This window comes from Xyrauchen texanus, chromosome 4 (genome assembly GCF_025860055.1).
Source record: "Xyrauchen texanus isolate HMW12.3.18 chromosome 4, RBS_HiC_50CHRs, whole genome shotgun sequence".
In the NCBI taxonomy this organism is placed as follows: Eukaryota; Metazoa; Chordata; class Actinopteri; order Cypriniformes; family Catostomidae; genus Xyrauchen; species Xyrauchen texanus.
In genome coordinates this window covers 38271036-38287896 of record NC_068279.1, presented here as the reverse complement: position 1 = coordinate 38287896, position 16861 = coordinate 38271036, and the positions used below count along the sequence as shown (strand labels likewise).

The following is a 16861-nucleotide window of genomic DNA, read 5'->3' as shown; positions in this document are numbered from 1 at the left end:
GTGCCATTGTAGAAATTTACATTTCACCGTCAGCCAGGATTAATTTAATCCATTATACAAAGTGCCCAATAATAGGGTGGTTAGTAAAATTAAGTCAGTACTCAACAGGCTAAATGATTCTATCATGGCATCCCACATGAGGACACCCTCTCCACATAGATTTAAACAGCTTTTGTGAGTCATCATGATTTTATACATATTTTTCAAAATTACTACTAATATTTTTAGGAGTAAAACTTTTAATAAGGGAAAATTATTAAAAATATCAATCTCTAATGTAGTGTATTTAATATACTGCAGATACCATAAAACAAAGATTTGTTTTTATTTTTATTTAATTTTTTTATGAGCTGAAAATCATTTGGAATAGTTTATTATTCATAGGCTCCATTGAGTGAATACACACACTGCCAGCCAAAAGTTTGGAATAATGAACAGATTTTGCTCTTATGGAAAGAAATTGGTACTTTTATTCACCAGAGTGGCATTCAACTGATCACAATATAAATTCAGGACATTAATAACGTGAAAACTATAATTATAATTTAAAAAAAAAAAAAAAAAGAAAGAAAGAAAACGTTCAGAACTTCTTAAACTACTTCAAAGAGTTCTCGTCAAAATATCCTCAAAGTACAGCAATGAAAGCTTTACAGATCCTTGTCATTCTAACTGACAGTTTGTACTCAGGTGACATTTCACCCCAAACTAATTCGAATTATTTTTATTATACCAGCAAAGATATCATCAATGTCAATAGTCCTTATTATTTGTAAATAGTTAAATGTGCACATAGTTATTTTTTCCATTTTAAAAAATGTGTACTCGTAAAAAAAAAAATCGTATTAAATCATGATGACCCACATGAAGGTAATGAGGCGGTTTAGCGAGAGTTTCAGCACGAACAGTTTCAGCGAACAGTGATCTACTCAGATCTGCATCGCTATATAGATTACAATCAAGTTATTCGCAAAACATCTGTCCCGGGGTTTCCGGCTCTTTCCGTAAAAAAACTCAGATTAGTTGAATATTAGGCTATATATAATTTATCGTTTTTGTAAATGTTGCAGTTCTGCTATGCTGGGTCTCTGAGGGTTAATTCGCTTATTTAAGTTCACTGATTCAAATATTCATATAGTCCTGTTTCATTTCGTCGGCTCTTAGTTAGAATATCGTTTCCTCAGGCCGTGACCACACCGCATTTTGCCGCTCATTTTGGGGTATCAATGGGATAGTGCGACAGTGCACATATTAGGTTTAGGTTTACTTTTAGATCCTCGTCGGGCCCATTGCGAGAGTATTATTTCAAAAACTTTAATAGGACGAATCGAGCTTTATAGCGAACAGAACTACAGCCCACACCACATAAACTTGACATATCTGACTGCAGTGTTCATCCTCAATGCATAAAAGCATGACAACGTGTGAGGGAACACTTCCCCCTTGTGGTTAATGAGTTGTTGTCACAATACTCAGACTCACCCTTGTTTTGAGAAGTTGTGTGAATGGCGACGTTTGGTTTACTTTAATGCCAAATTAAATCACAACAGGCAATGTGTCAAGACAAGATCACAAGGACAGTTAGGGTCAAATCTTCACTATGAAGTTTCAGATTTGTGGTAAACATCAGTCTGGACGTGCCTTCCTATCAGAGATGGGCTTCTAAAGAATCTGCATGACATGCTTTTATTTAAAAAAAAAAAAAAAAAAAAGATTTTGGGAGAAAAGCAGCATATGAAGTGATCGAGTAAGTGTCAGTCATTTTCGTTTCCTGCCTGTTGCTTTACCTTCATTTTAAAACCTTTAGCCTTTGGCACATGGACAGTAGCCTAATGTGTGTGTGTGTGTGTGTGTGTGTGTGTGTGTGTGTGTGTGTGTGTGTGTGTGTGTGTGTGTGTGTGTGTGTGTGTGAGCGTGTATTTATCACTTTGTGGGGACCAAATGTCCCCATAAGGATAGTAAAACCCGAAATTTTTGACCTTGTGGGGACATTTTGTCGGTCCCCATGAGGAAAACAGCTTATAAATCATACTAAATTATGTTTTTTGAAAATGTAAAAATGCAGAATGTTTTCTGTGAGGTTTAGGGGTAGAGTTAGGTTTAGGGGTAGGGTTAGGTTTAGGGGATAGAATATAAAGTTTGTACAGTATAAAAACCATTATGTCTATGGAAAGTCCCCATAAAACATGGAAACACAACATGTGTGTGTGTGTGTGTGTGTGTGTGTGTGTGTGTGTGTGTGTGTGTGTGTGTGTGTGTGTGTGTGTGTGTGTGTGTTACATATATACACACTAGCGGTGTAACAGTTCAAATTTCTCACGGTTCGGTTTGTTTAACCGTTTTAGGGTCACGGTTTTGGTGCGGTTCATTATTTGTTGTTCAGAAAAAAATATATATATTTTACGTAAAAATCCAAAGAACAATATATTTGGTAAACACTTCAACAGGTTTGCCCTTCACAAAAATCGTGCTTTTTCTTTCTTATCTTTGAAATGTAATATAATATAATTTTAAATGTAGTATAATATTTTTTATTTAAAATGTAAATTCATCACACATTGATTACTTACACCTACAATATTTTATAGACACCCTCTTATTATTTCAGTAGATCGCAGACATCCTGAAATATAATTAAAATAAAACATTTCCCTTAATGTAAAATGTCAATTTAAACAAAGAAATTCACTGCCTTTTTGCATTTTACATTTCAAATTGAATTATGTATGTTAGCCATATGCGTCCATGGCCTAGAGCGGGGGTTTTCAAACTGGGGTCTGGGGACCTCCAGGGGGGCATAAGCGAATTCTAGAGGGTCCACTGAGAATTTCAGAGATAAAAAATTTGTACAAAATAAAATGAAATAAAAAAGTGAACATTTATTGAATTTAGCATTATTACCAGTTGTATCTACCTAGGGATTTTCTTTGTCATTGTCGCATTTAGCTTGTTCACTGGGGGTTGTAATACAAAATTAAAATTAATATTACTCTAATAGTGGCTAGAAAACAAAGACAAATAAATAAAAAATTCCAGAAATGTTTAAATAGCCTCTTTTATCTTTATTACAATGACGATGTTAAAGCCAATATTGTATTATCCTTATTTTTGTCACACACTATAAATGGGTCTTAATACATCAAAATGTGTAGCCGTTTAAGAAGGGGGTCTTGAAAGGGGAGCATCTTTTTTGGGGGTCCTCGGCATGGTGGTTCTAGAGAAGGCTCCCCTCGCCCCACTCCTCCCCCGGACAGATGATATAACACTCGCACCCCCGCCCCCCCTTACATTCATTATAATCATGATCAAATGTGATATATATTACTGTACGAATATGATAAAGCAAGAAATGCTTTCACATCAGTTCTATTTTTTGTAACACATATTTCACAACCTTGGCTAATACCCCGTCAGCATCCTCCATACATCTCCATCTGCTGCCAAAGGCTGCCCTTTAGAAGAGTGCCATTTCCTAACAAAGTCGCATCAAGCTATTACCCTAATCCCTTGGGGCTGGTTCACTTAATTAAGCAGCAGAAGACTATTAAGAAGCAGAGAAACAAACACTGTAATTCGAAGCTAAGGAGCTGTATACACTGTCCTATATTTTCTTTGACTGAAAATATTGGATTTTTGGTCAGGACATTGAAGATACATCTAGCGGATATGGGAACACTTGTGACCATGTTTTCCTTTTGTCTTTACATGTTTGTATTTCTACTCTTCACATTGACTACCTCTAGCACCAATGGAGTATGACAGGCAGGCACATTCATTTGGGTGACATGCTGAGGAAATAAATCTTTTCTTGATTAGAAGAGATCCATCAGGTGAGTTCTACCACTCCTCAGGCTCTGCAAATGTTATGGCTTGTTATGTATGAAAAAGAAAATGTAACTATTGAGCTGGGACTTTTCACATCGCCTTTCATAATAGGCCTACTGCAGATTTTTTTTTAACTAAAGGCATTAAAACAGTATCGATCTGCATATAAAAGCATGAAACCTAAGACCAGTTCTTATATTATATGGCAAGGACCAGAGGAATTTAGATAGGTTATTTTTTTAAATTGTTTATAATTTATAAATTAAAATAGTATCTGTCATGTTTTCAACTTTCATTTGGTATTTATATAATAGTTTTCAGATGAGCATGCCTTCATTTTATTGTGAAGAAAAGAAAAGAAAAAAAAACAAGATCAGTAGTCCACGTCATATGTGCTTTTGCCAACAGCACTCTTAAATGGTTTAACCTCAGAGCTAGTGTGTCCCTTATTCTACACTATATTATTGTGATGTCTGGGCAGCAAATGAATCACTTCATTTACATACAAACAATCCAATGAGTCCTTAATCCCTGGATAACAATCTCGTTATTCAGGATACCCTCTAAAGATAGAACACTTAAATGTACAGTATTGTGAATGATGCCTTGATTTTAAAAATGGGGAGATACCCCATAACATTTAAATATTATAAAAAGTTTATCAAATACTTCATATAAAACTATTATATGAATTAATAGAACTGAAAGCTTGTTTGGAGTGAAGCAGAGCCACCATTGACAGACTGAAGCTTCTGGGCTTTCACAGAAGCACAGGTGTGTGTTGACGTAGTCTGGCTTGTAAAGAGGAGGATTTAGGTCAGATAGAGTAGTCAGTGCAAGAGAGGAATAAACCAAGATTAACTCACTCTCTGGATCTGATTAACATGTGCAATACCATGATGTTTGCTGTAGCCTGTATTAATGTCAGCTTTGCAATATTTTCATCATTATCACACCTTTGATAAGATATACTTCAGTATATTAAAATATCAGTCTAATTTATTACTTAACTAGGTCTTGATTATTTTGCCATTTAAATGTATCTTGTTAATCCTTAACCATTACAAACATGTTCTAATTCTTTATATATAACAGGGCAGTAAACAGGAAGTGAATATACCATATTATTCATTATTATTTGTATATGATCTATACGTTTCTATACAGGTTTTGACATGATAAGATGATACTACTAAACAAATGTGATTGTTATGCAATGAAATATTGACTTTTGCATACTCTACTTTCAGGAGAAGCCATGGGATGTGGAGTCACAAAAACAAGTGAATTCAATAAAAGATGTGACAGAGGTACATTTATTGCATTTAATATCAATGGTAAAGCCATTAGCTTCAAGAATAAAATAACATGAATGTCAACTTATATGTCACATTAAGTAACCTAAAATCTTCTTTTTCATAAAAGTGATGGAAATACTTAGATAAAAGAAAAACTTGATAAATTGATGTCTTATTTTAAGAAAAGAAAGGTTGGGGCCTAGGTAGCTCAGCAGTATTGATGCTGATTAACACCCCTGGAGTTGCTAGGTCGAATCCAGGGTGTGCTGAGTGACTCCAGCCAGGTCTCCTAAGCAACCAAATTGGCCCGGTTGCTAGGGAGGGTAGAGTCACATGGGGTAACCTCCTTGTGGTCGCAATTAGGGTTTCTTGCTCTCAATGGGGCATGTGGTAAATTGTGCGTAGATCGTGGAGAGTAGCGTGAGCCTCCACATGCTGGGAGTCTCCGTGGTGTCATGCACAATGAGCCACGTGATAAGATGCGCGTTTTGACTGTCTCAGAATCTGAGGCAACAGAGACTTGTCCTCTGCCACCTGGATTGAGGTGAGTAACCACTCCACCACGAGGACCTGCTAAGAAATTGGGCTTTCCAAATTGGGAGAAAAGGGATTAAAAAAAAAAGCAAGGTCCATTATTTCTCTCTGCTATTGAACATTTCATGCTATTATTATGACAACAATTATAAATAGGCCTAACACATAGGTTATTCTTGTCTTCAACGTATTTTATTTGTAACACATATCCTTCTCTTTTTCATGCACATCTCTGAAGCGGCCATAAGTAAGCAGAATTCTTATTCAAGAACCATTATTTTACCCTTGCTGAGCAGTACACACTATAAGAAACACCTATAGAAAAAACAATGGTGTGATCTTAGAAGGCTGACCTGTGGATAATCACATTTAGAACACATACTGTAATTACCTTAAAGCTGAAGTGTGTAATTTTGAGCCACTAGTGCCACCAAACGGAATTGTAAAAATAAAATAAAACATTTCAGTATTGCTTTCTGAATAAACCTCCCATCTGTTGTTGATGAAACAAACAGATAGTCCCGCCTCCAACTCACACTATTGTTTGAGTCAGTGTTGTTGTGTCGGGCTGGATGGGTGGCTCAAAACAAACTTTTTTTGTAGCACCACAGAGAGACTGTGTTTACAGTTATCAAGGAAATTAACCTATGAATGGCTTACTTATAGTTGTCTCTGCATATTAATCTGAGATAGAAGAAAAAAGTTTCACCCTTCAGCTTTAAAGGAATATTCCAGGTTCAATAAAAGCTCAATCGACAGCATTTGTGGCATAATGTTGATTACCTCAAAAGATTATTTCGACTTGTCCCCCACTTACAACAGAAGTGAATGGGCCAATTTGTAAACATTAAAATACTTTTACGAACATATAGCCACAAAATGTAAACAATATGCATGTAAACATGATTTTAATGTAATAAAATAGCTTACTGAACTATTCTGTGTAAATTTATAGCCAATTAAAAATGTTGTTGCCATGACGACGTAATGCTGTAAAACAGTAAACGACCATAAACTTTACAGCTGAAATAAAACAGGAGATTTAACAGAAGAATTCATGTAATGCTTTCATAAAACAGTAAGCTTCACATTTCTGACTTTAAACCCTCCAAATATGGTCCCCATTCACTGTCATTGTAAGTGCCTCACTGTAACCCAGATTTTTGCTTCTTTTAAAGAAAAGGAGGAACGAGTCAAAATAAATATTTGTGGTAATGAACATTATGACACAAATGCTTTCAATAGAGCCTAACCTTTTTTTGAACCCAGAATATTCCTTTAATCCCAGGACGAATATGTTGGTGAAAACAAATTCCAAATGTTTCATTTTAGGACATCATGTTTTACATGAATTGGTATTTTGATCTACCACTCCAGGTATTTCTCAATTAAGGTGTCTACTATCATATGAAGTGGCTTTTTGAACATTTAGTTGAATATTTTTTTAATTATAAGAGAATTTACATCACTACCCCAGAATGCATTTTTAAACCATATGTTTATGCATTTAACACTGGTATTATTTTTGTAATGCATTGATTGTTTTCAGTTTCCATTTGTTATGTAATTAAATATATGTTACATACAATGTTCACATATGTATTTATGTGTAGTATGCAAGTATGCAAGCCGATGCTGTATCCAAAGTGCTTAACATTACAGGGACAGTCCCCATAGAGCAACCTGAGGCTAGATGCCTTGTTCATGGGGCACAATGGTCATAGCTCCTCAACCACTTCTTAGTGTGTTTGAACTTACAACTTTTTTTTAGCATACCTCACCACTCCAAACAACCGATATAGCTACTTAGAGTGATATAGAAATATAGTGTCATACAGCAATATATAGTACATAAGGTTGTCATTTTACAAGTTATACTATTTTTATCCTTGTCCATTGTACTGATTTGTAAGTTTTTGTGTGGGCAGAGTTGTTTCATATTTTTATTTCATATTATTTCATATAGTTCACATTTAATATTTTACCACCAAACATGACAATTGCCCATATTTCTGTTATAGTTTTTCACTTTATAAAGAGTAAGCATTTTGAGTTCTGCTGGGTCTTTTTGACCCATATATGCATTAAAGGTGGTTACATGTGTGTTCTAGGGTTAACTTAAAACATTAAACATGAACCTAAAATATAAAAATCTGTTCTGTTGTTTTGAAAGCAATGAAGGCTGCTGTGCTGATCCAGCGTTGGTACCGGCAATATGTGGCCCGCATGGAGATGAGACGCAGATATACCTGGAACATCTTCCAGTCCATGGAGTACTCAGACCTACAAGACCAGATCAAAGTAAGAATTCCCCAATAATCTGCATCTAGGAGAACAAAACATGTTCAGAGGGATGGATGGATGGATGGCTGGACTTTGTAATACATCTTTATGATTACAGAGAACAAATGCAATGATATGAATTTTTTCTCAATTTATACAGTTATACAATTTTCTTGGTTACCTGGTAGATAACTTCACTCCTTCAAGCAGTGAACGTAAGTAACCTGTTGCATGCAAACAATCTATAGCTCTGTTCGGAAACCTTTGCATGATAAAATGATCACAGATTTTCTTCATTGTAGGAAACTTGATCTCACATATCTTCAGAGAAAACGAAGTGTGCCGAGATGCAGAGTGGGAGAGATATTTCAGCTACACCAATATTGATGTGCCAGACATCTACTCTGGCCCACGGCTAACCTTTCCACTGGATATGGATCAAGCTGCTGATCTTGTAGAGGCTTTTAAAAACAAACAAGTAGGTGCTCCAAGATGATGCTCTAGATATGTGTTTCAGGTATGACTAATATGTTGTATGTTGATCAGGTTCTGTAGATATTAGCATTTTTAACATTGGATGAAGTAAAAACACCCAACAATGTCTTAACAAAAAAACTTGACCCTTTTGATACACATGGTCTTTAATCATGCACACTTCTGGTTTCTCCAAGCAGCAGCTTCACTCTCGTTACGTTCTTCAGCTTCTTCTGGAAACATGGAAGTTGCTCCGAGGGTTGCCAAATATCAACCGAGTCTCTACATGCCATAGCAAAGAAATCACAATTTGTGGTGAGTGTCTGACACATTCTTTGTCACTTTTCTATTGGAAATTTACCAGAAAACATATAGTGCCCATACTAAAAATAAAAAGGACTTTATTACAGGTGATTTACATGGACAATTAGAGGACTTGCTACTAATATTTTACAAGGTGCGTATTAACACTTTAATGTGTTAGTGTGACAATGTCTTTAAATGAACCTAAGCCAGACATATGGACTTTTTATTCTTCCACTGAAATCTTCCAGAATGGAATGCCATCACTGGAGAAACCCTACGTTTTCAATGGAGACTATGTGGACAGAGGCAAAGATTCTATAGAGATTCTCCTCATATTGTTTGCTTTCCTACTTGTGCATCCTGGAGATGTTTATCTTAATCGAGGAAACCACGAAGATCACATAATTAACCTGAGGTAATGGAAATGTGCTGAACACATGCACTCAGTTATATAATAATAGTAATAAATATTTTATTAGAAATATTGTTACCAATGTTCAGTCATTAAATATTTTATTATTTTGGAATATTACTTTTATTAGTCTCTAAAAACATCTCATCTTACTATATTAAAAACTAGGTGCTTTCCAATTTGGCAATTATTACATTATAAGCAAATAATTACTTATTCCTATTCAAAGGTATGGCTTTACCAAAGAAGTGCTGGGGAAATACAAGGTAAGCCATTAATTCTAGTTCTCATGCTCTCTAATTCTTTCAGTTCAGTACATTTGTTACCATGTGGCATCAGCTCTTTATCTCCATTATGAAACAGTAAGGGATATCCCAACACTTTCCTAGAACAGCACCTATTAACTGCAAGTGTCCAACACATGCAGCCTTAATGTTTAAAAGGGGAAACTGGTCAGTTCTCTTGCAGCTATTTGTACAGTGAATGTGGGTCAGTCCGTGTTAAGAGGATTACTCTGTCATTACAGCAAAAGGGCTCCAAGAAATTAAACAGCATTTTAATCTGTAATTGGCGACTGGTAACTAGCAGTGAAATAGGCAGAGGGTAAGAGCATATGGGCATAAGAATGGTCAAGTATTGCTTCTTTTTGGTAAAGGCAAACTTTGAGACATTGATGTTTATGTTCCCTGTTATAGAGTTTCATGATATTAAGATAGCATGACTAATGGACACTGTGGTCATATAGCACTAGCCAGACAGACAGACTGGAGGTGAACCATTGAGGTTAGTGGCAGATTTAGAGTCAGAACCTTTTTGCAGGCACAGAAAAATACATCCATTAATGAAACAAAGTCAACTGGGGACTCTCATTAGTTGTTTGTAATGTTCCTCCTCTAAGCTTGACCTTATGAGGAAAATGTATTTGAATGTTCCACATTGCATGGTCTAATCAAAGTCTTTGTTCAGATATAAGGTCTTTGTTCAGATATAAGTTTGTTCAATTTCTTTAAGATGCATGGAAAGCGTATCCTCAAGTTGCTTCAAAAGATCTTCAGCTGGCTGCCCTTAGTGACAGTAATTGATCACCGGGTGCTGGTTGTCCATGGAGGGATTTCAGATACCACAGATCTGGCTCTGATAGCCCGAGTGGACAGACACAGAGTGAGTCAAACAAATGTTCAGCATGTTGTTGAGGCCAACCTATGTGTTGAAATACTATCAGCCAACTTCTCTTTTACCCGATGCATGTGATTGCTTTCTCTCTTTAGTATGCGTCTGCCCTGAGGCCTCCAAAGAAGACAAATGCATCACGCAGTAATCTATATACTGATACAGAAATTAATGAGATGATCTTCTGTACGAACAGACGGGGCTCCCTGACTTTTCCAAAACAGTTTTGCTCTCGGGACAGTTTCCAGAGACGTTCCCTCCAAGACTTCTCATCCACTGTGGCTCGAACAGTTGAGGAGGAGTTAGAAGTCCGGCGAAGACAAGCAGAGTTTAGCCTGTCTTGCTTCAGCAAGTCTCACAACAATCTGAACTCCCTGTCCTCTGAGTCAGATCCTGACTCTTCAGAAAACACAGAAACCAACAATGAAGAGTGGAAACAGGTTAGTTATTTATTAGTAGTTTATGTTCTTCTGTACATATCGTACCCTTATGTGGTTTGATGCAAAATATTTCAAATGTGTTGATTTTGGGTTCATCACCTAGGTACAGTGTTCAAAGTTAGATAGACAGAGTCTGTGGCATGCTATCAATTCCACATTTACAAAATTGCATTTAAAATGGAAGTCTATGGATCGCACCAGAATAAACTTCACAATACACAATGTTTGAAAGTATTAAACATTATATGTGTTAATTAAAAATATAAAAAAAAATTCTTTACCAACCTTGACTGTGCAGAGCTTTGTTCAGTCTATCCAGTTTTCAACTCTTGTCATGACCATGTAAAGCCAGAAAACCCTGTAACGTTCTAGTTATTATATAACAAACAATGAATAAATAATTTTTCTGTGTCAACTGCATGTCACATTCCTTTAAAAAAAAGTTATGCTAAACATACCCACAAACACTGTAAACCCTGAAAATTGTTTTTAGTGGAAAACAATTCAAGCATACAAATTTGAATTAACCTAAATTGTTTTATTGTTTTGAGTTTATGAACGTAAGGTTAGTCTCTTTAAGTTAACTGAAACTTAAATTTAACTGAAAATGGGAGGGGGATTTCTATTTCCCAGCATGCTTTACATGGCACTTGACAGGGAGAGTGAATGTTGAAATTAAGTGTTATATAATGTGTCTTCGAGTTTAATGTTTTGTGTTATTTAGCAGAGTTTCTGTGATGTTGGAGATTTGGGGGTTACCATTATGGTGAGAAGGGGATCTTGAGCTTAGATTGGGGACAGGAACAAGTTAAGAATGTTCTATGTTACTTAACACATTGAACAATTGCAATGCTATTCAAAAAATAATGTTACCAATTAGTATGCATTTAGCATGCTGGCATTCACTGCGCTAGTTAGTTCAAGCCTCTACTTAAAGTAATTGAATTGAAATTACATAATAATTTTAAATTCAGCTAAAGAGAGAAACAACTGAAGTACCATGAAAATGTATGACTTAGCTTAATCAATATTTCAAGTTAAGATGCACATTCTATTGTAGATGTAGCTGATTGCCTCATTTATTTTAAGTTCTTATAACATATTAGGGTTTACAGTGAAACCATTGACTTGACATCCTGCACTTCTATCAATTTCTTTGCAAAGTTGATGTTTGGTATCTGCTCTGTGGCATCAGATCTTGGACCTGCTGTGGAGTGACCCCATGTCTCAGGATGGCTGCGTTCCCAATGAGATCAGAGGTGGAGGCTGTTATTGGGGACCTGATGTCACAGAGGACTTTCTGAACAGACACAGTCTCCAGCTCATCATTCGTTCACATGAATGCAAGCAGGACGGATACGAGTTTTGCCACAATCGTAAGGTCAGTGATGCAACAATCGGAGGCTTCAGGCGGTCTTCTTTAACGGAAATTACAGCGACTTTGGCAGCTTGTAAAAATGTAGTTCAACACTAATTATATTTATACCACGGGTCTGTTAAATGCTTGATTCTGATTGGTTCATGGACATTCTAAGGTGTGCACGGCTATGAAGTAGTTCCAGGTCTTGACCCCATAATGGTTCCAAATCACTTCGCGAAAGTTATTTCAAAGAGCCGTACAGGCTACCAACACAAAATAACCATGTATACAAAAATCGGTTAAGAATGTCAAACAATGTCTATAATAGCCTACATTTATTTATATTTCGATTGAACAGCATCCTTGGGCTCTCTCTCTTTCTCTCTCTCTCAGTGTTGTCTCACTCACACACACACACACACACACACACACACACACACACACACACACACACACACACACACACACACACACACACACACACACACACACACACACACACACACCGTACATGCTACCACAGCAAAATAACCACATAAACAAAGACATTGGTTAAAGTAAATATGTTAAGAATGTCAAACAATGTCTATAATATCCTACATTTATTTCAATTTTGGTTGAAAAGTTCCCTCATCTTCCCCATACTTACACACGCTGTGGATATCCTTATGAGGACTCTCCATAGACATAATTATTTTTATACTGTACAAACTATAGATTCTATCCACTAACCCTACTCCTATACCTAATCCTCACAAAAAGATTTCTGCATTTTTACATTTTCAAAAATAGTTTAGTATGGGGACACTAGAAATTTCCTCATATTCCACATTTATAGCATAATACCCTTGTAATTACCAGTTTGTGACCTAAAAATGTTTCCTTGTAAAGCACCCAAATCCGCCCACACACAACCTTGTTACTCCAATGCCGAAAAGCAGCACATCCTCCGTTGCTAGTTCTAACGTGACATTTTCGACATTAGCAACGAAGGCTTGAACTGTATCAAAGTTAGAAACACTTGATCAATACAACAGTTTTTATATTATCTGAAATATATATGGGAAACGCCCTTGCCCTCCCCCTCTCTTAAGCTCTCTCGCACACGTGGACACTTATACATAAACACATTAAGCACACACTTACTCAAGAATGAGAAATAGAGCCGTCATGTCAGTCACCGGCTTCACCAGATTCAGTTTCACAGATAGATATAACTATATCATTCCATTATTTTGATTTTCAGGTCCTCACCCTTTTTTCAGCCTCTAACTACTATGATGTTGGCAGCAACAGAGGAGCATTTGTCAGACTGGGTCCAGATCTAGTGCCTTACTTTGTTCAGTATCGGGCTACCAGTATGACCCGAGGGCTGAACTTTCCACAAAGGTAATCAAAACAGATGATACCTTCAGCCATATTTCACTAACTAAGGGAATATATTTTTAAGCCCAACTTTTAAAAGGAATATTTGGTATGACTTAAAGCTGAAGTTCTCCTATCACAGCTTAATATGCAGAGACAACAATTAAGAAGAGATTCCTAGGTTAAATTTCTCGAAAACTGTAAACAGTCTGTGGCACTTTAAAAATGGCTCCTTTTGTTTTGAGCAACCCCTTCAGCTTGACACAACAATATTGACTGTGTTGGTGGTGGGACTATCTGTTTGTACGATTAACAGCACATGGAAGCGTATTCGGACAGTTGTTTTTTGGCAGAAATTACACACTTCAGTTTTAAGATTTGTTACAAGTAGATTTTAAAGTTACAGCAGAACTTGTTACTTTTCAATGTTACTTGTATATGCAATGTTATAGTCATTTCTACTTTGTCTGCACCTCATTTATCTATGTTGTTTCAGTGTAAAACGCACAGAGCACACTGCTCTCAAAGTCCTAAGAGAGCAACTGTTTGCACACAAGTCACAGCTCATCAGTGCCTTTCAAGAGTTTGATAAGGAGAAAACAGGTACAATAAAAACAATTACCTGAAATGCACAATTTCAAGCTTTACTAACATTACAGTACTACTGTAGTCTGCCATCTGAGGATGTGATTATATTACCATTTAATTACTCAACTAGATTGTTAACGTTCCTTGACAAAGCCTTGTCCGAATGTTTACCACTAAAAATGAGAGCAGTCAAAAAGCAGCTAAAAAATAGAGACGGATAAAAATATTATTATTATTATGAATAGTTTGAATAATATTTGAAAGTTTCATTCATGTAAGTCTATCGGATCGTTCAGAGATTTGATCGCCTGCTGTGTTAAAACCATAATTTCAATCATTTATAAAAGTCATAGCAACCTGAGTCAGAACAGCCTGAGGGTCTGTGCCAGTTTTGGTGTATGAAGCTTGGATGCTTTTGGAGAAGTTACAGTAAGACATTTTGGTCTTGGTTTAAGGATTTTGAAAAACCCCTAAACTATGTCTGTCTGTAGAATAACAGTACATTCAAGCCAACATAAGAACTATTGCCTGAAAACAATAGGGTGTCTAGTTACTTTACATTAGATGCTGGTTTTGTTTTCAGTGTCAGTTTAATACCATAGCAGTATCAAACCTATTATGAACAATGAAACTGCTGTTGACAAAAGACATGTGACCAGCATTGCGATCCACTCATGTAAATACATTAAACTTATTTTATATCATTATCAAATTCAAGGGAAATGATCAGTTCTTGAGAAGGAATATGTTTTTCTGACTTATCTTTGTCCTCACAGGACTGATCTCTTTAAACAACTGGGCCAGCGCAGTTGAGCAAGTTCTTCACCTGGATCTTCCCTGGAGAGTGCTCCGTCCTCAGCTAGTGTCCGGTACCACTGACAGTATGCTGAACTACTACTGCTGGTTCCGTGACCTTGCCCTTAAAAAGCCAAGCTCTGTGGTAATGAATGAATCTCACTGGATTTTATCATTTTTACCTTTTCAAAAATGCAGGTGTGTACTTAGCAGAAACCAATCTCTCCTTTATTCACTCCAGAACGTTGAGCAGACGTTGCTGGAGACACTGTACAGACATCGCTCCACCCTGGAGACCATTTTCAGAATAGTAGACACAGATAATTCAGGTATGAAAAATATCTGCAGAATTTATTTAGACTTTATAACATGAGAGCTACATTTTGTCCATTAGCTCCTTAAAATAGTTTTTTTCTATGGATGGTTTTCTATTACGTGTTTCTGGAGCCTATTTTTCTCTTTCTCTCAGGTCTTATTTCTTTTGAGGATTTCCGTCAGACTTTGAAACTGCTCAGTGCCTATCTAAAAATGGAGATTTCTGATGAAGCCATAAATGACTTGGTTATCAGCACAGACACAAATAATGATGGTAGCATTGACATTGATGAGTTCATGGAGGCTTTTCGGCTGGTAGACAGGACCAGAATTGAGAGAAGCAGAAGTCTACAGATGATGTTCAAGCAAGAAAATCAAGACCAACCTCAGGAGGAAGAAACTCAACAGACTGCGGATTCTGCAGATTCACAGACTGCAGTTTCACAAAATGCAGATTCTGCAGTTTCACAAAATGCAGATTCTGCAGGTCAACAGACTGCAGATTCTCCAGACTCACAGACCGCAGATTCTGCAGGTTCACAGACTGAAGATACCTGCCACAATTCTCTTGTTCCACCACAATAACTGTTGACAAATTAGATTGTGTAAAATGTAGCCTTCCCATTTGCATGTATCCCTCTAGACAATTTTTATTTGGTATGCTCAAATTAGGATGTAATTATTGTATAGGACCCTCTTGGGTGGACAGCCTCAATCTCATGGGGTTTCACATAGTGCTGGTCTTGAGGGCTGCCGTGAGCTACTGTATGTATGAATCTTGATTTCTTCACCGAATATAAAACCCATGTTAGCTTTAGGTTCAATTTGAAAATGCACCTACTGTAGATATTCTGTACTCAGCCAATGAATGTTCTCCATCTTCTTTCACTGTATTACAAGCTGCTGATCTCAAGGATTCTTACATGTTCTCTTTCCTATCTCCTCTGGTCAGGATAATGGCCTCAACAAATATTTTGTATCTCTGACACTATGAATAAACTGAAACAGGGGAAGATCAAGACATGCTCTCAATGGTGCTTTTACAATTTGTCTTCATTGCCTCAAAAAAAAAAAAAAAAAAAGAGTCCAGAATATGAATGCCCTGACTAATTTGTGATTATATTCTGTATCAAAATGAGCCATCAGTATCTTAATAATACATCATGACATAATTGTATCTAACATGCAGGCAAAGCTCATTGGTAGCTAGGGTGTTATATATACTGTAAATATTAATACACCATATTATATATATATATATATATGCATAAAGTCATAGTGGCGTTTTGACATTGTGCTCTTAAGCAAAACAGAAACACTAGAAACAGACCAACTAAAAAGCTGACTTCATAATGCTAAGAGAGAGGTTTCTGTTATTAAAAATAACACAACTGCGCATGTTAGGCCCTAGCAAGGCCCTAGCCACAAGGCTAAGGTTTTCAGATGGTATGTTGCTTGCCTACTTGATATCGATTTTTAGTAGGCTACAATAATTTGCTGAGGGCGTCTTTTTGTGTTGTCATTATGCTGCGAGGAAGCGTTTTCTTATCAAGCATTTTCAAAGCGTACATTTTTCATATTTTGTTATAACTCAGCCCATGTTTTTTTCCCTCTAGAGATTTTACAAAGAACTTCACAATAATTTCTCACTCTGGTTACCATGACACTCCAGAAGGGGGCGTTATATCATAATTCTTTC

At 36.4% G+C, this 16861-nt stretch overlaps 1 protein-coding gene across 1 annotated transcript; it reads left to right on the top strand.

Moving 5' to 3' along the window:
* Window positions 1–5080: 5080 nt before the first annotated feature.
* ppef2a (protein phosphatase with EF-hand domain 2a) lies at window positions 5081–16166 on the top strand. Its single transcript, XM_052125333.1, has 16 exons — window positions 5081–5159; window positions 7828–7955; window positions 8098–8152; window positions 8240–8415; window positions 8612–8726; window positions 8822–8868; window positions 8966–9132; window positions 9359–9395; window positions 10141–10290; window positions 10398–10739; window positions 11935–12120; window positions 13346–13488; window positions 13961–14067; window positions 14829–14992; window positions 15089–15176; window positions 15317–16166. Exons 1-16 carry the CDS (start codon window positions 5081–5083, stop codon window positions 15745–15747), a joined length of 2415 nt encoding a protein of 804 aa, XP_051981293.1. The 3' UTR covers window positions 15748–16166.
* The last annotated feature ends 695 nt before the right edge of the window (window positions 16167–16861 follow it).

Bases quoted from the DNA above. Each gene is read 5' to 3' on its own strand.
- ppef2a (XM_052125333.1), top strand. From the start codon at position 5,081: ATGGGATGTGGAGTCACAAAAACAAGTGAATTCAATAAAAGATGTGAC. The intron at 10,740-11,934 runs GTTAGTTATTTA...CTGTGGCATCAG, and splicing joins ACAATGAAGAGTGGAAACAG to ATCTTGGACCTGCTGTGGAG. The intron at 15,177-15,316 runs GTATGAAAAATA...TCTTTCTCTCAG, and splicing joins AGTAGACACAGATAATTCAG to GTCTTATTTCTTTTGAGGAT.